At 45.4% G+C, this 25,668-nt stretch overlaps 1 protein-coding gene across 15 annotated transcripts in view; it reads right to left on the bottom strand.

Annotated features, from left to right (window-relative positions):
• Positions 1–25,668, bottom strand: part of ARHGEF3 (Rho guanine nucleotide exchange factor 3) — a 315,139-nt gene that overhangs the window by 48,678 nt on the left and 240,793 nt on the right. Inside the window, exon 1 of one of the 15 annotated variants that reach the window (XM_055558200.1) lies at positions 19,887–20,161. The exons of the other annotated variants lie outside the window; for them this stretch is intronic. Coding sequence (XP_055414175.1) covers positions 19,887–19,982 — 96 coding nt within the window. The 5' untranslated portion in view covers positions 19,983–20,161. Of the gene's footprint in view, positions 1–19,886; positions 20,162–25,668 lie in introns of those variants that run through there. 15 annotated transcript variants of the gene reach the window in all.

Genomic DNA, 25,668 nt, shown 5'->3' with positions numbered 1-25,668 from the left:
TGGTGCAGGGGCCATAGCTGGCTGACCACTGCCCTGTACCACTGCTGGCTTCATATGGGTCACGTCTTGGGCCAGTGGTCTTCAGCCTCAGCTTCCTGCTGAGACATACCCAGAGATGACACTCCCAAGCAGGGCGTCTCTCACAGGCACACTCAGATAGTCTTCAGGCTCAGCCAGACAGCGCAGGCTCGATTTGTACCCCTTCCTTGCAGCTGGGGACGCAGGGTCCTCTCCTGGTAAGCAGAGGGTATCTCTGACTCACCTTTTATGTGAGTGAACGCTATCCTACTACATTTTGTCCTCTTAGCTTTCCAAACAAATTATCCTGAACATAACACAAACTTTCCCGGACCATTAATACCATGAATAAGGGACATAAAATGTTACAATGCTTGGGATCTGCTTCAAAGCGATATGGGGCCAGGGAAAGGGTCTGTGTGGGAAATGGCATGGATTCCAGGTTTTGTTATAGAGTTCAGTCACTCAGTTGTGTCTGACTGTTTGTGTGGCAACTGGCAAATCTAGGGCCCAACCCTAGATTGGCGAAGGATGTAGTATGCACAGTCCTGCCTATGGTGCCTGGTCAAAATGCCCCATAATACAAAGATTTACTTCAATGGACAGAAAACAGTTTTGCATATGTACTAGTGAATGTTGACCTGGAGCAGACAGGTGCCATCTGAGATTTTTATTTTACTTGTTAGTGAGGGTCTGTCTAGTGAGAAAGGATACTGAGGAGGCAGACATCATCTAGAATTGGACGTAAGTAGAAGAAACCTGGTAAAATGGAAAAAAAAAAAAAAATCCCACTACTGAATTTAAATAATTCTCAACTGCTATAGGCCAGAACAGAGCCAGATCCAGGAGGCTGGAAACCCCATGGAGAGGCACCAACATGGCTGTCAAGATTCCATGAAGTCTGTTTGATTACTGACTGGGCTACTATTTGCTCTCATTAAGAAACCCATCAATTTGCATGAAACAGGGCACTCAAAGCTGGTGTACTGGGACAACCCAGAGGGATGGGATAGGGAGGGATGTGGGAGGGGGGTTCAGGATGGGGGACACATGTTATACCCATGGCTGGTTCATGTCAATGTATGGCAAAAACCACCACAATATTGTAAAGTAATTAGCCTCCAATTAAAATAAACAAAATTAATTTAAAAAATAAAAAAAGGAAAGAAAAGAAACCCATCAACTGGCTCCTGATCACTCAGCTCCACAACATAAAACAATCTGGTAGAGTTCAACTCTGATTTGTCTTAGAAATATACAGAGAAAACAGGGGTCATTCAAGATCAGGCTGCCCATCAGAAGAGACCTCTGTTCCACTGTATTGGTTTTAATTTGTGAAGGTGCTTTCCTTTCCCTACAACTGCCTCCTGAATCCACTCTTTTCTTTCATACAAAAGCCCAGTCTTCCACTAAGAAGGCTGAGGGCTCCCATCAGCTGATCATCAGTTCCGCTCATTACAGTTGTCTCGACTTTACCACCCCTTTCCTTGTGGTTTACATTGTTTTACAGTTAATACCCAAGATTCTCACTCTTCAAAACTTCTAGGTCACCACAAATATTCTTCTGGTCTCACTTCTTATGACACCTCCTGTTGCCAAAGCCATCCCACCCTTTCATTTTATTTTGTCATCAAATCACCATAGGAAGAGGCAAGGAAGAATTATCCTGCAGGAGTCAGAGGGCCCTACTGACACTGTGATTTTTGACTTCTAGTCTGCAGAACTGTAAGAAATAAATCTCTGTTGTTCTAAGCCTGCCTGCTTGTGATACTCTGTTACAGCAGCCATGCGAAAGGTATTTGCTGAAAATTTCCTCCATAGTAAAGTTACTATTATTCCCTTTGTTAATTACTGCACAGAAATGGAAGAGACATTTTGGGACTGTGTGCATCCTTGAAACTCAGGTCTGTGAGTGTTGACCCAGCATATGCAAAGTGGCTTCACTCACGCGCACAGGTGTCACCCTTGGGGAATGTCTCCTGGCTGAAGAGGGAAAACCAGAAGGTTGATCCAGGCAGAGCACCTGAGAGAGTTAACCTTGGGGGAGTGGGCAAGGAGTGGGGCAGGTGACATGGCCAGCAGGAAGGGCACAGTGGACCACAGGGGTGTGCAGGACACAGGAACACCAATGAGGAGGGCTTCACAGAGCTGTCTGAGTGAGAGGAGCAGGGCTGTAGGAATGAGACAGGGAGCTTCTTCGGAGTCTGCAAGGGACTTCATCTTATTTCTTCCAAAATGGAAAAAGGCAGTAATGAAATAATGGTTTCTAACTCCAAAATTTCCGTAAAAAATTTTTGTTGCTGTTGTTATGTTTTCTTTTCCCTGGCATGGAGCTAACTGACCTGGTATCATTTGTTACCAGAAGTTAAAAGGCAAATGAAGAGGGCCAAATTCCAACGGAAACCTGGCTTCATTGATTAGGCCAAATGCATTTCAGAATTATTGGTTGCTAACCCTCAAGGTGAACAAAAGGTCTTCAGACATGGAACTATAATTTTCCCCTAGAGACACTTATCGGTGATTTCAACAGATAGACCACAGGCTTTGTGGACGCTGACAAACCACCAGGAACAGCTCTAGGAAGAACTCCTGACACCTTTCTCCGGGCTAATTGCAAAGGTGGAGGCCACACCCTTGTGCTTATCTTCTCCAGGTGCAAGTCTAGTCGCCTCACACTGTGCACCAATGGAGATCACATTTCCCTTTTGAGGAAACAGCCCAAGTCTCTCTGCATCAGATGCTACAAGCAAAACACCCTAATTTCCTTCTTTCAAAGAAAAAAAGTGGTTTCTTTTTTGTTGTTGTTACTAGGGACTAAGCCTGGATAAATGAAATCCACAGGACACTCTCAGTTAGCTTAGTCTTACGGCCAAGTTGTAGACAGGGTGTTGCTGCGTTGAGGATCTGATAATTTCTCCTGTCTTCCCTCATGGAAATGCTAAAAAGCACATGATGGAGACATCAGAAGATGGTCTGCGCAAATTCACAAACTGAACCATTGACTCTCAGGGCTGTAAAACTGAACACATTAAGGATGAGGAGATGGTCCTTATTCCCTGTATGTCAAGTCAGTCAACACCTTGACTTCTGCTTGAGCCAGCCAGCACCTACAGCCTCTGGCCAAGGTCAGCCTGTGAGGTGGTTGCTTTTAGGGGAACCATGCATAAGGCAGGGAGAAGGCAATGGCACCCCACTCCAGTACTGTTGCCCGGAAAACCCCATGGATGGAGGAGCCTGGTAGGCTGCAGTCCACGGGGCCGCTAAGAGTCAGACATGACTGAGCAACTTCACTTTCACTTTCCACTTTCATGCACTGGAGAAGAAAGTGGCAACCCACTCCAGTGTTCTTGCCTGGAGAATCCCATGGACGGAGAAGCCTGGTAGGCTGCAGTCCATGGGGTCGCACAGAGTCGGACACGACTGAAGCGACTTAGCAGCAGCAGTAGCAGCAGCATGCATAAGGCAGAAGCCTGAGTGGGGGACGCTGGACTGAACTCTCAGACACTGCTGGCATGAGCCTCTGAAAGTACGCTCAGTTCCAACCCCAAACAAAGCTTCCATCAAATGCAAGTAAAAAATGAGAAGAGAAAGAAGTCAAGGTTTAGGACAACTTATGTGGTCATCCTGGCTTCATTTCCTCCAGGCTTCCCCTGCTTCCTTCAAGTTCAAAACACACGCTGGCAAAAACACTATCACTCTTGAATGTTCGTATAAACTTAATGGCAGAATGAAAGAAAGGAGAGTGTGTGGCAAGTTAGATGGATTTCATCCAGAGTACCCTGCAGGAGCAATTAATTTTACTGCAGACTCTGAGAGGGTTAATGTTCCTGGCACACCACTTCGTTTCTGAGAGAAGACCTCAAGCAAGTTATTATCCGTATCCCTCCTATCATTGTTGAATGTTTGCCCCCACACTGGAAAAGAAGCCTGTTCTTCTCTGCAATGGGGCTATTAATTTTTTCTATATGATGGTCTATGGGATAAAGAAAACAAAACCAAAACAACATCTTGGAAAATAATTTAGTAAAATACAGGACTCTCCAAGAGCTGAGCCGGGCAGCAGCCTAGGTTACAAACAAAGTCTCTTAGCAGTGCCAGTAAAATAAAACAGAACCACTGTTTCAGACACCCTATTTTTGGCTAAGGTTTCACTCCTCAATTACTTTCAAAGTTATTCGTTTCAGTCAACATTATAAGGGTAAGTCAACATTTGTCCTGGCAGCAAGCCCAATTTTGTTATTTTATTAGTCTGCTACTAGTTAAATTGGCCCATGATTAAACACATCTAATAAATAGCCCCAGAAGATTGGAGTTTAGCAGAAAACCACATTCAAGTTCTTTTACACAGGATGTTACTATTATTTGACCTTGGGCAGAAGGAGACATGCACACCTTCACCTCGATAGGTTCCTTTAAGCAAATGCCAGCCCACTGCCTGAAACTCATTTTGGTCATGCCCAGACATGGCACTGCAGACCTTCAGAGAAAGAGGAAGCTAAATATTTAGCTCTCTCTGCGGTCCCTGGCTCAACATACGCCTTCTGATCATCAAGCAAAGCCCTGACTCTGTCAAGGAGAAAGGGCCAGATGTTTAGAGCTGAAGCACTTTATGAGTCTGACCTGGAACAGTGTGAGAGCTGCCGGCAGACTTGAGCCTCTGTGGCCCTTACAGGGAAGCAAACCTTAGGCACAGATGTTTTCTCTTGATTGGTGTCAGGTTATGTCTTTTTGCCAAGCAGGCCACAGAAGAAACGTGCCCACAAGTCTGGAAAATGGGGTCAGAGTCTCACATTACTGGTAGATGCCAACAAGTCACCCGGAGGTGACATGGTGACCTAATTACAGCCACAGGCCTGGAGGAAGGGCTCTGTGGTTCTGGGGTTTCAGTCAGTTGTTTCCTACTGACTTCTTGGAAGCCGTGGGGTGGGATATAAATTCTGTGTTTATCTCTGAAAAAGGGATTCCCTGGCTTCCCCTTGGGCTGGGTTGAAGGTGTAGGGGGAGAAGAATGCACCGGGGGTGCCAGCTCTGCTTCAGGGTTTGGAAACCGTACAGGTCTGTGTACAGACCTCAAGGGCACTTTAAGGGCACTGGCCGAGGCTTCCTCCACGTTTAAGAATGAGCAGAAAGCCTCTGCTGCAAGTGACAAAGTTCTTATCACTGTGGCACCCTAAACGATTCTTTGCAAAGGTTCTAAGGATAAAATATGAACCAACCTATCTGGCCAGAGGACAATGTCCTGTGAACTCCATACCTTCTGACTCCAGATCAACAATGTAACTTCCACAGGCTTGGTCTCATGCCCTGTGAAGTGGGGTGGCTCTCCTACCGACCCACAGGGCTGTGCTTTCATTCATTCCCTGTAGCACTGGACTCTTCCCTGCCCAGGGACAGAGCTGTCGCTCCAGGTCACTGCCACGGTCTCACCAATGACATGCCCTGCTCTCTGAGGACTTGGGCTGCTAGGAGACCACATTTTGATTCCACATTCTTGCCTTCCCTTTCCTCCGGCAGTTTCATCATCTGCTTAGTCAAGCCCTGACTGGACACAGCAAAACTGGGAGTGGTTTGGCAAGATCCAAGGCTACATCCAAGTAGAAAAAAACATCAGCCATGAAATCTCAAGATAAGAACCTGAGGGGCTGAAGGGCACCCACGTAGGGTGGGTTGTGAAGTCTACAAGGAACTCCTCCCAGCCTACCCTCCCCAGCCCACACTGCTGAACTGTGGGCTAGAAGAGTTGGCTTCCAATCTTGCCTGATCCCAGTACTATCTGGGATGAGGCAATGATAGGAATTCCGGGTGTTCAAGCCATGTCGGAGGTGCAAGGTAGAACTCCCAAAAACAACATGCTTCTTTTGGCTTCCAGAAAGCACCAGGCACAGATCCACTGACTTGTTCTCTCTCTCTCTCTCTCATCCTCCTGTCATCCCTTGAATCTCAGCATTATCTTAGTGTCCCAGAAGAGGAAAGAGAAGCACAGAGATGGAAAAGGATGCACAGATCGCAATCTCAGTGTCCCAAAGGAAGCACAGTGTGTTCCAGGCGAATCTGAGATGAGCAAACACGTCACAGGCAAGCAAGGCTGACAGCCGGCTCTGCCATCTGACTGAAGACGAGGCTGGGGTAAGGGATTCTATATTCAGCTGCTAGGTGAAACCTAAAAGGAACATCCAACCAAGGGCCCTGGGTCTGCAGGAAAAGAACGTGGACCCCCTCCTCTCGCTGCCTGGTCGGTTTCTGTTCTGGATGCGAACAGCGATTTGGAGCAGTTTGCAAGCCTCACAGAGGTGTGACTTCCAGAGAGAAACATAAAATGCAGTTACTGAGCTCCCTGGTAACCCTACGCTGTCCCTCCGGGCACAATTTATCCCGTCAAACCGTTTGGTCCATGCGCATCCTCCGTGGCACATGCCTCCACTTGGAACAGGGGAACACCGCACTTGGGTGTTACAGAACAGCCTGCTCTCGACTGGGAACAGGATACACTGAAACCTGACCCTTCAAAGTGGAAAAAGCTACCAGCCACACAGCCACCGGGGAGTGACTGAATTGGGAAAAAAGTTTTTTTCTTAAAATTGAAAACTTTCCTGCTTTGGCTTTCAGCTGACATCTTACCACCCACCAAGCAATGGTTTATAGGAAAATAAGGTACAGGAAACTGTGAGGATTCTGTAACGGATTTGTATGGCCTTGCCATTGCTCCCACACTCCCCAAGCGGGCAGATGAATAGCTTCACAATGTTATTCCTTGGGAGGTGTGTGTGTTGGTGCACACATGCAGAGCACAAGACTGAACTTTGTTTGAGAGTTTTCCTTCTGTAGCACGTTTTTAATGACAGGAATTAAATCATGCCCACTAACAATGTATTTTTCCAAAAGCTCATAACAAACCCTGGCTCCCACTGCTGTACACTTGCAACCTCGAAACACAGTGATTATGTGTTATTTCTAACTCTCAGCAATTAATATGCAACCAGATGTATCATTATCTACAGTCTATTAAAATTCAGAAGACTGTGCATTTGAAAAAGGCTGCATCACACTGACAAAGGAGGCAAAAACCTCGGAGCCCCAGCCCTGTTCCCCAGTCACACACGGTTCATTTCAATTACAAAGACACACGAGGGCAATGAATAAAAAAGGGCAGCTGACTTAAAAGAAGTAAATACAAATCTGTGATTTGGTTGTTTAGTTTTGCCACTGGAGACTCAGTGGTAAGGGGTACCAGTAAAAGTTTCCAGGAAAGACAAGGGCAGTTTTGTGGTAAAAGAAAAATGTCCTTTATTCCTGAAGTCAAGTGCTCCTATGGCAGAAAGGGGCAAAGTTCCCATGAGCTTGCCAGCACTGGCCAGCTCTAGAGGGAAGGGCTCCTCTGGGAGACTGGTGAGAGATTCCCCAATCCCCAAGCACCCTCAGGGATGAGGGGAAGGCCCATTCACCAGAAGGTGCTCCCTCCTTCTGCCCCATCACTTAGAGGTCAGGCTCTGGACCACTCCTGAATTTACAAAGCAGGTCTGGGCAGAGGGGTGGCAAGGGGCTGCCCCGGCCCAGCAAAGCCTCCAGAATTGCAGCTATGTAAACTACATGCTGCCAGGGCCCTGACCGACCTACTGAGTTAGTTCAGTCACTCTTTGTGAACTTCTACAATTTTCTAGAAACAGGGAAGTAGGTCGTTCCACCCCGACCCAGATGTAATTCTCTTCTGATTTTGTCTAGAGGAAAAGGAGAGGAAGAGGGTGGGAGGATTGCAAAATGGGTAAAGGGGGTCAGCTCTATGGTGATGGATGGAGATGAAACTTTTGTTGGCGACTATGCAGAAGTCAAAGAGTGTACACGGAAGTCAAAATATAATGTTGCACACATGAAACTTAGATAATGTTGTAAACCAACGTAACCTCAATTTAAAAACAAAAAGATACCCCAGGATTAAAATAATAAAGACAACAATAAAAAATTTAAAAAAAAAAGAAGAGAAGGAAGCACTATGCAGCCAACGGGAGACCCTGGATGGGGAGGAGGAGATACCAAAATCCATGGGGTCTCCTGCTGCCCATTGCCGGCACACGCAGTCACTCATCTATTCCACACAGCAGTCCCATCACTCCATTTTATAGAAGAGGAAGCAGGTGTTCAGAGAAGTGAGGTGACTTGCCCCAAGTCATATCCAGTAGTTATTGGCAAAGCTGAAATTCAAGTTCAGCTCTCGACTTGTAAGCTTTCCCGGACAGGATATGCAAATTCCTCTTACAATAACAACTATATTAATAGTAATAAATGGCTTCCCAGGTGGCTCAGCGGTAAGCCTGGCAATGGAGGAGACATGGGTTTGATCTCTGGGTCGGGAAGATCCCCTGGAGAAAGAAATGGCAACCCACCCCAGTATTCTTGCCTGGGAAATTCCATGGATAGAGGAGCCTGGTGGGCTACTGTTCACAGGGGCCCAAAGAGTTGGACACAACTGAGCACCCTGCAACAGTAACGATACTGATGGGCGATTTTGAGCCAGACTTTGTCAAAGTATGTTCCATGCATGATTTCCTTGATTTCACTTACCCATTTCACAAAGCAGGCAACTGAAGCTCAGAGGGGTTAAAAACTCTGCCTGAGGTCACAGAGCTGGTAGTGACCTGCTCTATGACCTGCTCTATGGAGCCAGGACTGAGCCCAAGGCTGCGACTCTCTGCAAGGCTTGGTTCTAAACCACAGCACTGCTGTTTCCTAAGCCAAGGATCAGCAGCCCTGAAGAAATCAAAGACTGTAGAGGCAGAAGGGACTAAAGGAAGGGGTGAAAAAGTAGGAACATTGGTTCGACATCCAAGTCCTGAAATTCAGAAATCGGCATGCCTTTTATGAGCTCCCCCCACATCTTAAGAGTGCCTGGCCAGGCACACAGGCGCCAAGCTAGTGTTCAGGGCAGGCCAGGGGACTGGTGGGTTAACATCCAGCACCAGGGGACTTATCGGATGACCCCTCCCAGTGCTGCCTCCTCTCCCTATTTGCCAAACTCCCCACCGAGGCTGCTACATCTCCAACCAGTGTTCCACTGATTGACAATCACTGCCAGTACTTTAGGGTTGTGAATGACCACATCAAACTCAAGGAAAAATTCCTTGAGGGTCAAAGCATGCCCTTCTTTTCTTTAAACCCAGAAAGAAGAAAAAAAAAAAAAAAAAGCTAGCTAGAGTCTGGTCTCAACAAATATTTACTGACAATCAAACAGCACTGGGAGTCATTTTTAGTTGTCCAACTCTTCGCCAAGTTCTAACAAACAACCTATTTATAATTAAAGTGTGCTGTTAATGAATATGACATGAAAAACTCCCAAAGCAACCTAATCCTCCTCACCTTCCCTGGGTCTGTGTCTGTAGTCTGAACGTGGGTGAGGTTCCCAGATGAAACGTGTCAGGTGGCGGCTGGCCTTTAGGACAACACCACACTCCTCATCTCCCATGAGCAGGGTCCCTCTCTACCCAGAGCTCATACCGCACCCTCTGTGGGAGAGTTGTTATTGGAACACTAGAAAACCACACTAAATTTTTTCATCCTACCTGGCAGGGATAAATGTGAAACTTGCCAGTGTGCTTGGAACATCTTGTTTTTTCAAAAATAACACCCAGTGCCAACTTGGATCCCTAGGAAACTGGGTGGATGTTTCTTAAAAGGAAGAAGTGACCTCCCAGTACATCACTTGATAGGGATGTTCATCCACAGCTTCTGCTCAACTTATGGACAGGGAAAATAGATGCTGTTGTGGCTAATGGTCTGTGCAGCACTTGCTCTAGGGATGCCCCCAGCATGTCCCATTTCATCCTTACAACTCCCTTGGAAGTTCTTATTTTACAGACGAGGAAACTGAGGCTTGGAGGATGAGTCATTGGTACAGGGTATCTTGCTCATAAGTGGCCAAGTTTGGGATTCAAGTGCAGCTCAGTCTAACCTTCAAATCCAACTTTCTAACCATGACACTCGATGGCTGCCCCAAATTAAAATGTGATCTTGCTCCATCCCTTCCCTCAGGGTAAAGGGGAAAAGGAAGAAGAAGGGATGATTTTGGTTGGAACTTTGGAACTTTTACTTGAAGTTTTGAAAACAAAACAAAAAAAAGGTTTTTGTTCTTAGAATAGAAATCCAATTTTATTTTTTTTTAATTGGCTAGCAACAAGTTCATAATAATTTTATATGTCACATTCTAAGCCAGCTTTGTTCTATTTAAAAATCTTAATATCTGAAATCCAGGTTCTATGCTTAAAGCCCAAGTTTCTAGTCTGTAAGTCACTGTACCCAAACTTGGAAATTTTTGTGGCAGAGTGTTAGTCCTAGAAAGGTCTCAGAACTCGACAATGCACTGTTTCCACCCCCTTGGTTTCATCACAGCAGTTTTGTGCTCTATGTACATGTCCCCTGAGCTATTACATAATGTTTCCTTACTTGTAAAAATCAGCTCTATCATTGTCTTAAACAGAAAATCACTATCAGCTGCCATAAATAGGAACTACTTTTTAAAAAAATGAACCCCCACTGTTAAATTTCTCTTAGAGATGCTTGCCTGCCTGAGGCCTGTGCTTTGTTAAAAAGAGAAATTAGCAAGTGCCAGAGAGGCATTAAAGACACCAGCTCCAAAGGAACCTTTCTCTTCCACATAATGAGAAAGATCAGAAGGGAACTGGAAAGGGAAAGTGATTCAAAACTGTTTTGTATCTTGTCTCCGGGTCACCTAGTCCTATATCATTTGAGCTACCACAAATGTTATGAAACCCATCTTCTGGGAAATAATGGTCTAAACCAGTCTACTCATTCAGCAACAAAGATGCTGAGGTTCCAAGAAGTTGAGCCTGCTAGCACCCTGTCCCCAGCTGGTAGTGAAACTCTTCTAAGAACCAGCTTAGAAATAATTGCTGCTAAAGAAATTCAGGTGAGCACTTAAGAGTCCTACAAAGCAAAGGTTTCTTGATATTGAGCCAGAACAATGCTCACTCTTCTAAACTGTTACAGCCTGGGCACAAAACATTTGGAGACTGACAAGAGAAAATCAGGTATCTTTTCTGATGCTGTCTCCTTCAAAGCTCTCTGAAAAGGCCCCATCAAACAGCTGAGGCGGAAGGCTAGGACGCTTCACTATGCATCTGTGGTTGACACGTCATCTACCGTTCAATTTTTTCGCCTTCAGTCTATTTCCTTCTTCACAGTGGTTTCTCCACAGTGGTCTTCTGCAAGACCACACCCAGAAGCACCAAGCAGTCACCTACCAGCAAGGGGGATGGCTGCCGAGGTGTGAGAAAATGAATCAAGGCGGCCAAAACCTAACAGGATACAGATGGGTCACCCCCACCCCACCTCTGTGAAGTCAAAAATAAGAACCCTCGTCTTCACCAGTGACCTTTAATTATCGTCCCTGTGTTTGCCGGGGGTCGTTCTTGACAAGCTTACGTCACTGGGGGATTATGAAACGTTAGCACTACAATATAAGATAACATGCTTGAGGGGGAGCTTGCACTGGCCTTGTGTCAGGGCCAGGAAGCACAGAGGGAAACTTTATCACTCAGTCCCTTTGGCCATCGGGTCCAACTCCATCTCCCTCTGCCCACTGGCCTGTTCCCTTTTCCCCTCTGCAGCTTCTATCTCTAGCAAGACTCCAAAGTTTCAAATCTGACAATGTATGGCAACCAGTAAACATTTAACTTTTTTTTTTTCCAAGGTCCTGACATAGGCTCTCAGTTTTATCTAATTCAATCAGGTTGCCAGGTCTAGTGGTATCTATGGAAACAGTGCCCTTGGGGGAAATACTCTATTTGTTATTACCATTTAATTATCACTTCTGATGCAAATTACATCTGCAGAGCTCAGAAAGACATCGTTTTAAGGGATGTCATCTACATGCAGAGAAGTTTGTGTCTCTTTTTTTGTGGGTTTCCTGTTTATTCTAACAGGGATCTCACATTGCCTTCCCAGATAGCTCAGATGGTAAAGAATCTGCCTGCAATGCAGGAAACCTGGGTTTGATCCCTGGGTTGGGAAAATCCCCTGGAGAAGAGAATGGCTACCCATTCCGATATTTTGTCTGGAGAATCCCCATGGACAGAGGAGCCTGGTGGGCTATAGTCCATGGGGTCGCAAAGAGTCAGGCATGACTGAGTGACTAAGCACAAGACCTTGCACTTGGATCTGTAGGAGTTTGGGCCAAAGGAAGGGCCCACCAGTCCACCGGCCCCCAGGTGAGGTATGCAGTGTTCAGGTTAAGTTTAATGTGGCTCACTTTGAACACGCCTAAAACAGTGCTGCTTACAACCAACCTCACTCAGGAACATGACTGGCTTAAGCCAACATTCTGGTGTGCCAAGAGGTTAAGGCTAGTCAAGGAGGGACCAGCATTTTAGCCTTGCCTCCTGATCTCTCCGAATCTCTGTTTCCAAGACAGGCCGTGCCTTGTGCAGGTCCCTAAGCTGGTGCAGGATTCAAAGGAGAGTGCACACGAAAACAACAGACTGTTATCAGAACACTCGGCAGCACTGCTAGAGTGATCCCAATGAGACGGAAGGGGGACGCTCGGATGAAAGGTCCCTTCCCCCACTTCTCTACACGCATGTGCATACATATATAGTTACATTGGTTACATCATCTATATAATTATGCTCAACTTTCTGCCTCTTCATTTTTCTCAGGAACACTAGGGTATTTCTGTTTGCTAGTGTGGAATGGCTCAAATGATGTCACTGATCCCTGGCCCAGAGGCCATGGCACATGGAGCCATCTCCTTCTCAAAGGTCAGAGAGGTTGCTGGCTCTTCTGGCTGTTATAAGTAAGCAGGAAAGGATGCTCGCCTGGAACCAGACAATCAGACTTAAAGCTTTCAGCTCTGCCAGTCCTGGCTGTGTGATCCTGGGGAAATCATTGAATCTCTCTGACTCCTGGTGTATTCTTATCTTTAAAATGAGGGTTATTATACTCAGGTGAGGCAAAGAATATAAAAGTATTTTGAAACCTATAGAATGCATAAACATAAAACATGAACATTATTGCATATAACGTCATTATGAACAACTCTGGACACATAGCTTTATTCCCACAAGAGCTAGAATACTGGGTGCAAAGATTAGAACCATTTTTGTCTTTTAATATGCACAGAAAAGTCTCCTCACTGCACACAGAAGTATTTTATTTCTCTGCAGCATCCCCAGCTTTGGGTTTTATCTTCTCTTTAAAGTACTTGTGACATCAATTAGGTATGAAATAGCATCTTAAAATTATTTGCCTTTTCATTTCTACAATTTCTATTGGAGTGAACTTTTAAAATAATGTTACTTTTGTAATGTGAACTGCCTATTATTATCTTCTTGCCCATTTGTCAACGGACATCTTGGAGTGTTCTTTTATATCTCCATGAATTATGTAGATGACAAAGATTAATCTTTTGTCTGTCATCTCTATTTCAAAAGTCTTTTTCAATGTATCAGTCTACTCCCCTTGTCTAAAAAGTGCACTAAATATAAAAACAATCTTGTTTGTTGATATAACATCATACATTGTCTTTAGGCTGGTCAGTACTCAAGAGGTCACTGAGGATGTCCAATGGAAACAAGCAAGGAAGAGAAAGAGTTTGGACGTTATGTCCCATTTGGAAAAGTTAGAGGAACCAGGATGTTTAGTCAGGAGAAGACAGGCACCTGGGGGAAGAGTGTGGTGTGGGTGCGTGTGTGTGTGAGTGTGAGCACACATTTGTGGAACAGGAGTAGACAGTAGGGAGAGAGAAAATACTGACAGAGATAAAGCGTCATTGTATAATATTCAGCTTGAGAAAGGAATGTTACATTTAAGAAAAGATTTTCTCATGATCCACAATGAACAAAGATGCAATGTATAGGCTTGGAAGGTTCCTGGAAGTGTTTGAACCGAGATTGAAAGGATCCAGCAGTGGACGAGAACTGGGCTCCATGTTCTCAATAGGCCTTTCCCAAAAACTCAGGTTCTCTAATTCAATGACCCCGGGTCATTTCCTAGAGGCTGGTTTTGTTTATTTGTTTCATAAATCCCCGGAAAAAAGCCTGTTTTGCTACTCCTTTCCTCCTCATCTTAAGAGCCAGAAAAAGAAAATGTAAAAAAGTGAACTTACCGTTAAGGTTTCTGGTTTAGCTCCCATTAATTGAGTTGACTAAGAATCAGCTGCCTTCTTGCAAAAGGACACAATGACCCAAACACAAAAGGACCAGGCACAAGTGTTTCTAGACTTTAAAAAGATCCGTTCCTTTTCTAGCCAAAGGTTTGGAGGCCTTTCTTGACTAATAGCCTCTTCTTAGCTAATAACCAGTGTCAAGTCATAAAAAATTGAAGGCATTAGAAACCACTGGCCTTTACTCCTAATAGTCCATGAGCCGACACAACAATGATAAATGGCCATGCAATCACAGCAATTTCCTCATTTTGTGTGAGCCCTGTACCCATTACCGGAGCTGACAAATTATGGAAGGCAACCGTGTGCACACACCACAAACGAAGGAGCCGTTCCAAATACACACACACCGTTAGTAACAATTACATGTACATAGGACTTGGTAAAATTTGCCTGTGATCAGTAACTTATTTTCATTCGGTTGTTATGAAAATAGTGGCACTGGTCCAGGATTTTACAAGCAATCACAAAGGATCTTAAGAAAATGACACAATTTGCAAATTCCAGATGGTGGTCAGAAGCTTCCAAGTTACTAGTTTATGTGGAAGGCTGGTGGTTAATGCAGATAAGCAAGATGACTAATTGCAGAACTAACTGTCACCTCCACAGTGCTGAGCATGCGGAATTCTGCCAAAGACTAGCTCCTTGGTCTTGAGAAACACAAAACGGAAGTTACCAGAGCCCTCCCAAGTGAAGGTTTGTACAACTCACTCCTGTGGGTCGTGGCCACTCTATGAAGTGGCTTCCGGGCGCACTCACTAATGGTGGGGTCTCCCTTCCAGGCACTCAGAGAAAAAATGGGCCTTTGACCATGAGGCAATTTGCTCTGGCAGGCATGCTCACCCTTCATGTGTTATGTGGTAAGGAGACTGGCGATTTAGTCATTTAGAGGCAACATGATGTGGTTGGGAAAGTACAGACTTTGGGGTCAGACTGGGTATGAGTACTGGCTCCTCCATCTACCAGCTCAGCCATCCTGGAAGGGCCGCTACCCAGCTCTGAGCCTCAGTTTCTTCTAAAAAAATAAAAAGGCAGGGGGCAGTTACACCAACCTCACAGGATCATTGTAAGGATGCTTAGAGGACTTACAGTCAGACCCCTATTGCACGGATGTGCATAAAACAGCATTTGGGGAATAAGGATGGTGATCATGTTTCTTAAAATTGTTTTAGGAAATTTTCTGTGATACAGAGGTCTTGATGGTGCTGCCATTTATGGAGCACTTCCCATGTGCTTAGCACTGTACATGAATCATCTCATTATGGTAGTGCCAACATCATGCCCATTTTACAGCTGGGGGAACTGGGGCTGAGAAAAGCACAGGAGACTGTCCAAGGCCACATCACTAGCAGGTGGTGGAGATGGCACTGGAACCTGGACAGTCTTATTCCAGAGCTGATGCCCTGAACAGCCTCAAATGTACATATCAGCATATTTTTTCTCTAATAAACCTACTACTAGTTCACAGGCATCTTGGAAGACCAGGACCCCCGAGATACTGATCCCCAAGAGAACCATGGCCGATGACTATACTCAGCTCTTGCCAACAAGTGAGAGACCTTCACTGTCCATGAAGCTCCCATCCAGAACCATCTGAGGTCACACGATTCATGGAGTCTAATTAATCACCTGATGAAATCAAGATTCCAACTGCAATAACTCCTTGGAGCTATTTCCATGTAGTTGGCTATATAAATGGCCAGCTCCACACTGTAGGATACAAATCCCAAGAAATGTATAAATCACTAGAAGCCAGCTCACCTCCTTAGCTCTCCAGCTGGCATGTAAGGAACACAGCTCCAGATGCATATATTTCAAATACACTTGTGGACTGACTGCGGGCATAAATTATGGTAGGGCATAGAGTTCACCTTGCCCTTTAAAACAGAAACTTTAAAGGTACCTCCTCAGTTAATAAAGTGCTCAAGATTATGTACTCAGAAGAATGTGTTTCAAGGCACTTTACATGGCTTTTGTTTTGCATCCCCCCTTTTTCTTCACAGAGGTAAACATCCTTAGATGCCACAGGATACACTGGTATTAAAACCTAGACTGAATCCATCAGGAAACCTGGCACTGGGTCTTGGCTTAACTGATGGTTTGTTCAGTGGCTTTCTGCAAGTCACTTCCCCTCAGTGTCTTTATGCATAAAGTGAGCAGAATAATACTTGTTTTATGTTACTCTTACAACATGGTTGGGTTCTCAAATGAGACATTAAATGTGGTACTTAGAAAAAGAATTGAATTCCATCATTTCTAGGTCATTCCAAGGTTCCATATAAAGTTACTGGCTGAGTCAAAGTTAGAACAAAGGGACAAGTCAGGGACATATACAAGAGAGACAAAAGCAATGACTACAAACATCACTAACTAAATCTGGCCTGAACTAGATCGACATCTGAGACGGTGAATCTTAAAACCAAAAGTAAGCTGTTCATCATATTGTCAGATATATTCTTAGAAAGAAAATAACAGAATCACCACTTTGTATTTTCATTAAATGGACTGCAAAACACCTAAAATCTTCTCACCAGGCTCCAGATTCCTTAACCAACATATACATGCATTTGAGCCTTCTTTCTTGAAAAGCAAACCTCCCCATGGGAAAACAGTGACTTCTGACTTGGGATCGGTGTAATTCATGAGGACTAACAACTTTTCTTTGAGTGACTTAATCAGGTGTTCAAAGCACTTAATAATGCCTAGAAAAATCAGTTCCTCCTGGCATGAGAAGTAAGTATCCATTAAATATATATATATATAAAGATCAATGGAACAAAGTTGCATTGATGAGTCAGAAGAAATAAGCTTAATGATGCTCATGCGATCCTGTTTCTCTGTGAAAGTCTAGTGCTACTGCACTAAGATGAACTAAGCTCCTTAGATTTCATGGTTAATGATTAGAGCTGGAAGGATCAAGTTGGTTGTCATAATAAAATTAAACATCTGCAACCAAACTCATATACCTGTGTCATAAGAAATACTAGATTAAGGAGCCACATTGTATTAATAGCATAATCCATGTAGAATAATTTTAATATTTAAAATAGATTACTTAAAGAAGATAAATATTTAAACTATATCATTTTTCTCTATCACTGAAAACTATCATTGAAATTTTAAAATATACAAAGCATTTAATCCCGAGTAGAAATTTTGTTATGATGTGTTTTCGAGAAAATGTCTGTTGTTGCACATTTTTACTCAAGTGCATGGTATCAAATGCACATTAGTGACACCTGCCCCTTCCCCATGAGCCTTGCCCAGCACACTTGCTGCAAGAATAGGAACAAATGCTGAAAGGCACTTGCCCATGCATCGCTGTGTGCCCACTGTCCTCCTCACAGCAAATTCTGAAGGAACAGTCATTATGTGCTAAAGAGCACAGGTGCTTTGCTTCAGCTACCCTTGAAGGTTAAAAAGGACTTTGGATTGGCCAATCCTTCTTTTCAGCATAACCACCTTCTTTCTACAAAGAAAATGATCCTGAAAAACTACCTGTATTGGAACTAACAGTCCATACCTAACTTATAAACAAGGATATAATCATGTTTTTCAAAAGGTCAACTAGCATATGCTGTTTTTTAAACACAAATGCTGATGACACCTGCTGGTAGCAAATATATTTTAATTAACTGCCTATGGAGAAGTGAGGCCTGCAAAGGAGGGCTGTCTTCTGAGCTGATACTGAAACAGAAAACGAGCCCCCACATCACTTAGGTTTCTTTTTCTAACTCTGCCTATTGACATTATCAGGAAGCGAAATGCCAGATTAATGAAGCTAGGGGATGTACTGGATTTGCCTTCTTGGACTCGAGGAGTATACAGTACACGAGATACTTCTACTCTGATTTAACCACTAGGGGGAAAATCCTAAATAGTGATACCTGAAAAATATTACCAACTATTTAAAAAATTGTTCCTCTCCCACGCTTATTCCTATACCAGAACATCCCCATAAAAGGAAATTAAGTCACATTTCATAATCTAGACCCAGCTACCGTGAAGAAAATTAGTATTTGACTTCTGGTGATACATTTCTCATATCCATTTGTGAGATACAGATATATATATATATGTGTATATATATATATATATATGTGTGTGTGTATATATATATATATATATATGAAAAGAATAAGAAAAAATGAAGCATATGGGTTTTATACCTACACCTTTAGTCAAACTGCACAAAAATATAGGACTAAGTGATAGCAGGAAGGGACCAGAGTCTAGAGCTATCCTCATTATTCTTTTCTTTGACTCAGTTCAATTTATTAATTAAACTCGGTTACGCTTTGCTTCCTTCCAAAAGGAATTTGAGCAGACATTAGCTTCACTGCTCCTACATTCATTAAATTGTGAAGTTCCCACTGAAAAGATCATATACTTATTCTAAGCCTGAACAATCTGAATTCTGTGCAGTTGCTGTCCTGTCAAAACTTCAGTAAGAGCCCAAACACCACTAAGACCATCACACTTCTACAGCTGCTGGGAACAAAAGCCCTTTGTGAAAATATACAAGTGAAGTGAGGTGTGGAACAAGGGTGAGAAGTTAGTCTCTACTCAACTTATAGAAAGCTGATTACAACCTGAAACTGTTTATAGAGTTGTGTCAGTGTGGAGCAGCTCTTGTTAGAGGCAATGAATCTTTGATGCTGTTCTCCCAAATATACATAATTCAGTGAACCAACTGCACATAGCTAAGCAAACCCAAGGGTGGCAGGTGGGTGGACCCCCAAAAGCACTGTGATAAGACCGGAAGCACCCCTTCCCCCAGACTTTCCCCCTCATGGTGGGGGCAGAGTGGAGATCTCCCAGAAACACATCAGCGGAAATGATGATCTGGGTCCTGTGGATCCCACTACAGCTTAGTCACAGCAAAAGTGCCTTCTAATGAAAGCAAGTGTATTCCCCAAGACCCTCAAAGAAAGAGACACTTTCTCCTCCACCTGAATCCAACCTTTAAGGCCAGTGAGCTCTTTGCCAGAGATAAAACACACAGGAGGAAAAGGCAGACTAAACACCAGCCAGGAGGACTCCCTCACCTCACCCTCCCGGTACAGCAAAGTTACCAGGAGGAGAAATGCTTCCAGTCTTCCAAGACAGCTTCCCACTGCCCCAGGGAATTTAATTCATTTTCAGAATCCACATGCGACACATTCAGATTACTCATTTAGCTTCCAGACCCCCAACTAAATGACTCCCACTGGCCACAGGGACAAGCAGAGGTGCCGTGTCCTGTCTTTGCTGCCAAACAGCTGCAAGTCCAAGCCTGACAGGTGAGAGGTCCCAAGGGGTCCTCAAGAATGTTCCCCTGCCCTCCCCCAAACCTCCTGCAAGAGGAAACCTGTGCTTTTAAAGGGTAGCTCTTCCCTGACAACCGAGCCCACTGATGCACTATGAGAAAGTCCCTCTGTGGAGTGGATCCACAGTCTGTGAGCTCTGCAGGATGCGAGAGAGAGGTAGGGGCAAAGAGATGGGGACAGAGGAGGTGGCGCTCTTTTGATCCATAGAGAGGGGGTGGAAGGGAGGCAATGAGATAAAGACAAGAGAGATGAAGACAGGGAGACAAGAGTGTATGAGAGATGGAGAGAGAGAGAGAAAGAGGAACACACAGAGTGAGAGACGGGAAACAGTGACACAGAGAGGGAGTGGAAAGAGTAAGAGATGCCCAGAGAGGTCCAGGTGGAGGCCCTACCTCGGCGTCCTTGGCTGGACTGCTGGCCGGGGGTACCTCCAGGCTACAGTTCGCTCTCTTGACCGTGAGGTAGAAGGGGTAATCCTTGGCTACCATGGCGGCTGCCGGGCCTGCCCGTTGGGATGTCACCGCTGATCCGATAAGACCACAAAACTCCCAGGCGAAAGGGGGTCCCAGCTCCACGGTGCCGGCGGTGGTGCCGGCGGCGGTGGCGGCGGCGGCGGCGACTACACAGAGACTGACAGCCGGCTTCTTTAGCCTAGCTCCAACAGACTAAGGCGCACAGGCTAGAAGGGGCGGAGCCTAGACAGAGCCCGCCCGTCTTGGGCGGGGAGTGGGCGGGCCCTCTCCAGGGCCCGCCCCGACCCCAACACGTCCTGGGAGCGCTCAGATGCAGTCCGGCGGAAGCCCTCTCCGGAGCAGCGAGGGTATCGGGCCGCTGGACCCTTCCTCCCGCAGGCCCCTGACTCGGGGCCGCGCAGCCTCAGTGGCAGGTCCGCTCGGGCTCCCTGGCCCTCGTGGGGTGGAAGAGGCAGCGGACAGAATGGAGGCTGGGGCGAAGCCGGGAGGAGGCAAGCGGCCTTGGGGGAAAGTAAGCTCTTTAAAAGCCCATATTAAGAAGAAGTGGTATTCTGCCTGGCCTTACTCACAGCCAGTCTCTCCATATACATATATATGGAGTATATATATATATGTCATTGGAGTGTAATCTACAAAGAGTAAAATGCTCCCATTTTACTGTACCGTTAATTGAGTCTTAATAAATGTAAACACTAGAATAACCACCTCCATAATCGGGACACAAAACCTTTCCACCACTTCCAAAAAGTATCCTAGAGCCCTGTCCTCTGCACCCACTTTTAAGTATGAAGAGGCTGGTAAGAGGCTCCCTGCCACTCAGAAGAGGAATCTGACGGGGTGTGTCCAGACAAAGCTGTCCAGTGATGAGCTGACACTACTGGAGTGGGTTGCCATTTCCTTCTCCATGGGATCTTCCTGGCCTAGGGATCAAACCAGCATCTCCTGCACCGCAGACAGATTCTTTACCACTGAGTCACCACGGAAGCAACATCCGCCATTAGGAGTGCTTAAATAAACTCTTATCACTATGGAACTCTTATCACTCAGTTGCAGTCATTTTGAAGATGGGCCTGTGGGTGCGGCATGGAAAGATCTTCAAGGTATCAGGTTCAGTTAAAAAAAACTATTGCAGAGTAAGCAGTATAATACCATTTGTGTTTAAAAAAAAATCTACAAATGAATACCATATATTTTCTATAGAGAAATGTAGGTTAATACCATTGAAAACCATTTGGAAGGAACCATAGCAAATTTTTGGTGGCCCAGATGGTAAAGAATCTGCCTGCAATGCGGGAGACTTGGGTTCAATCCCTGGGTTGGGAAGATCCCCTGGAGGAGGGCATGGCAATCCACTCCAGTATTCTTGCCTGGAGAATCCCCATGGACAGAGGTGCTTGGTGGGTTACAGTCCATGGGGTCTCAAAGAGTTGTACATGACTGAACGACTAAGCACAGCACAGCAAATTTTTATGGGGCTGAAAGGAGGCAGCCAGTTCCAGGGGAATTAAAGGTAGTGTACAAAGGAGAACTTCACATTTATAGCTAATATGTTCTTAAAATTTTTACATGAATTGTTACTTGGGAAATTAGAAATTAATTTTTAAAATATTAAAATGATCATTATCTCAAAAATTATTTTGTAGACTGCACTGTTGAGTGTTCTTCCCCTCCTATCAAAGTCATGGTCACAGCAAGTGGGGGTCTATTCTTCTGACATCTTAGGTGTGCAGGAGGTTGTGGGAATGGAAATATCCAGTCCCTGCTTAAGTGTTCTCTGCTCTGGCTGAAGCCAGAATCCAGCAACACCCACTCTCCAGGCAGGAAACCTCATGGTATACAGCCCTTTCATCCCAGGTACCAAGCCCACATGCTGGCACTAAATGTGCCTGCCTTCCTGCCCAGCCAGTGTGGACAAACTGCCTTCAGAAGCAAAAGAATCTGGCCCAGTTCTGCCAGTCTCGCTCTTGCCAACCATGTAAAGGAAGCTGTTGAAGGAGTGAGGTTCAATTGACATTGAAGAGAGCACCTGATTTTTCTTCCTCCTTGAATATACACCCTAAAGCAGTAGGAAGGAAGTGGTTGAAAAGGAGGTTTGGAATGGGAAAGAGTACCTCAGGACTACTGATCTGTCTCCTACCTGTATTCTTGAACACAGCTTTGTCCTTTTAGCCTGAATGGTGCTAATGGAGAGCTTCATCGAGGCTCACTGCAAGTCTGGTCAAGTTTGAGGTGGGGAGTGAGGGACAACCCTGTATCCAAGGGCAACCAACCAAAGCAGCCCCTGATTAATCCTGCCACCAAGAGTCTCACAGAGGGCTCCTCTGGCTGCCAAGGATTTGAGCTGAAGCTTGCTCCTCATTCCCTTTCCCTCCCTGATCCTCTGGCCCCTGCAGGCCCACCGCCTCAACTAGGCAGGTGGCCCTGGCCAGTAAATTGTCCCTTCACGGATGGGCTTTGAACCCTGGTGGACCTGGCTTGGCATTGACTTCCAGTTGGGAGTGTACAGCCAGCACTTGGCGAAGAAGAGAGTGACTCTGGTAAATTACGCCAGCCCTGGGGCTGGGCTACTCAGTGCAGGATTCTCAGGACCAAGGAGGAAGCCTGCGTAATGTAAATCTGCATGTGCATGCTAAAGTTTCTTCACTTGTTTCCAACTCTTTGCAACCCTGTGGACTGTATAGCCTGCCAGGCTCTTCTGTCCATGGGATTTCTGAGGCAAGAATACTGGAGTGGGTTGCCATGCCCTCCTCCAGGGGATCTTCCCAAACCAGGGATCGAACCTACGTCTCTTATGTCTCCAGCATTGGCAGGCAAGTTCTTTACCACTAGTGCCACCCAGGAAGCACAATGTAGTAATAAATCAACCCTAAGGAATAGAGGGGATTTTAATCTCAACTACAAGTATTGTAGAGCGAAGAATAATCATAATGGTTGATGAAAAGGCTGCCATATCCACTTGTTCTTAAAACATTTTTTTTTGCCCCTCTTCAAAGAATGGAACCATAAAAAGCAATCAATATACATGGTACAATATATGTGCAGCAAACTTATGTTTTTCCCGTTGTCTATGCTGCTGCTGCTGCTAAGTCGCTTCAGTCGTGTCCAACTCTGTGCGACCCCAGAGACGGCAGCCCACCAGGCTCCCCCGTCCCTGGGATTCTCCAGGCAAGAACGCTGGAGTGGGTTGCCATTTCCTTCTCCAATGCATGAAAGTGAAAAGTGAAAGTGAAGTTGCTCAGTCGTGTCCGACTCCTTGCCACCCCATGGACTGCAGCCTACCAGGCTCCTCCGTCCATGGGGTTTTCCAGGCAAGAGTATTGGAGTGGGGTGCCATTGCCTTCTCCATTGTCTATGCTAGGCAGAGGTAAAGAAAGAGGAAAAGAGAGAGAGAGAGAGAGATTGCTGATGGCCAGTAACAATTTAAATAAGTGTGAAAGGGAAAATGGGTATCTGGATTTCCTTTGGGTGGTCTGATGCTTCCAAGCCTCTCACAGCTTGAGTGTCTCACCACCATAAATAAGATTTTGATGTTTAAAGACATATATTTTTGGTATAATAAGGCCTATAAACTGAAACCAGCAATTTTGGGTATATGCAAGTCAGGGATGTGGTCCCTGAGACACTCAGAGGCTTTTCAAGGGTATTGTTGAGTCCACGCAATTTCCACTTTCAGAACCTCCCTCGTGTGTGCATGATGCACTGCTCCAACATTAGCAGATGTGGAGTTTGGGCAATCTGCCTAGTATTCCAACCAGAAGTGTCTATGGTCGAAGCCTTGGTCAGAAAGTAGGCTGCTCTACAGGAGGGTTCCCAAGCACACCCCTGAAGCTGGTGCCACAGTGGAGAGAAGTCAGTCCAACTCTGCAGTGCTACCCAGCTTAGCGGCCCCAGGAGCCCAGCATTCCCCATTCTGCCTGTGTGTGTGTTTATGGGCTTAAGAACAACACTGCCTGAACAGTCAGCTTCACTCAAAGCAACGGCACAAAGTGCCTTTCAGAACTCGCCTTCGGCACAACCCGTTATAATCCTGTAAAATGCTTCACAGCCAGGCAGTGTTCCTCGCTAGCCAGAAGCCTGGAGACTGGAATAAAGAAGCCTGTTCTGCATTTCCAGGAATGGTGCCAAGAGCAGAGCCTGCATTCTCGCCTGGGCTGAGCAGGGCACATTTGTGCTGCTGATGGAGTGGTGGGCTTCTACCCACAAGCCCGGCACTGGTTGTTAGCTCCTTTTAGACGAGCAGACAGCCAGACATGACTGGGAAGCCATCAATCAGCTCCCCAAATCCCACTGCCCAGACTGTGAGTGGAACAGGCCCAGCACGAGGCTAAAACTTCACAAGTTAAAGTGGTTGTGACAGTCTTCTCACCCAATGGGACAACATTATATTGTTGTTGTCCTGACAGCATTATACTTAAAATATCTTCCACCCATTCCTGAATCTCTATGGCAGAAAGGTGAGTAATTCACACCTGCTCAAGAAATATAGCTGAGTTTGAAACATGGCCTTTCACCTGTAACCTCTGCTGTGAGGTGTGCATTTGTAGAAGGAATACAAGTGAGGGTAGCAGATATCCCAAAGCCTAGCCTTCAAACACAATGCACCTCTATCTGCTTCCTTGGCATCTGGAGCCATCTCGTCTACCTGTGCTAATCTGACACAGTCGTGTATGTACATGTTGGACACACGTGTGTACCAACACGTGGCTCCCCTTCTGTTTGGGGGACATTCCCAGCTAATGACCAAGTTCCCTCTCCTCTTAGTAATTTCAGTCTTGATGGGAGAGGGTAGTTAAAAGCCTGAAGAAGTTCTTGTAGTGAATTCTGAGAGATCAGAAGTGTGGTTTACTGCCAGACAGGTAAAAACAGCACAAATTAAGTACTGATAACATCTAAAATCATAAAATCATCTAAAACCTCTCCTTTTGCCTGGGGATACGTCCACTGGCTCCAGGCTAGATTTACGAATGTATATACCTGGATATGGCAATGGCACCCCACTCCAGTACTCTTGCCTGGAAAATCCCATGGACGGAGGAGCCTGGTGGGCTGCAGTCCATGGGGTCGCTGAGGGTTGGACACAACTGAGCGACTTCACTTTGACTTTTCACTTTCATGCATTGGAGAAGGAAATGGCACCCCACTCCAGTGTTCTTGCCTGGAGAATACCAGGGACGGGGGAGCCTGGTGGGCTGCCGTCTCTGGGGTCGCACAGAGTCGGACACGACTGAAGTGACTTAGCATAGCATACCTGGATATTCTAAAGCTGGAAGACTTCATTCTTGCCTTCTCTCATAGATCTCATTTTCTAAAACAAGTCTGAAAAACTGGTTAAGTGACAGCATCTTATCCCAGTAATGAGCTTATCTTGTGACTTATTAGCTATAATCCAAAAACAATCAAGATTTTATGTTTAAAAACAAAGAATACTATGTGTCATGCTCGGATATAACACAGACAGGTACAGTCATTATAGCAGTGATTCCCAAAGGGGTACGATTTTGTTCCCTGGGTGACATTTGGCAATGTCTAGATGTTTTAGATAGTCACTGGGGGAGGGAGCTGGTGTCATTTAATGGGTAGAGGCCCAGGATGCTGGTAAACATCCTATAATGCACAGGACACCCCGCCTCCCACCCACCCCCCATACACAAATCAAAGGATTAACAGGTTAAAAATGCTTATAATGTCACAGTTGACAGAC

Source organism: Bubalus kerabau, chromosome 20 (genome assembly GCF_029407905.1).
Source record: "Bubalus kerabau isolate K-KA32 ecotype Philippines breed swamp buffalo chromosome 20, PCC_UOA_SB_1v2, whole genome shotgun sequence".
Taxonomy (NCBI): Eukaryota; Metazoa; Chordata; class Mammalia; order Artiodactyla; family Bovidae; genus Bubalus; species Bubalus kerabau.
The sequence above is the reverse complement of the archived record's forward strand: the minus strand, read 5'-3'. Positions and strand labels throughout refer to the sequence as shown.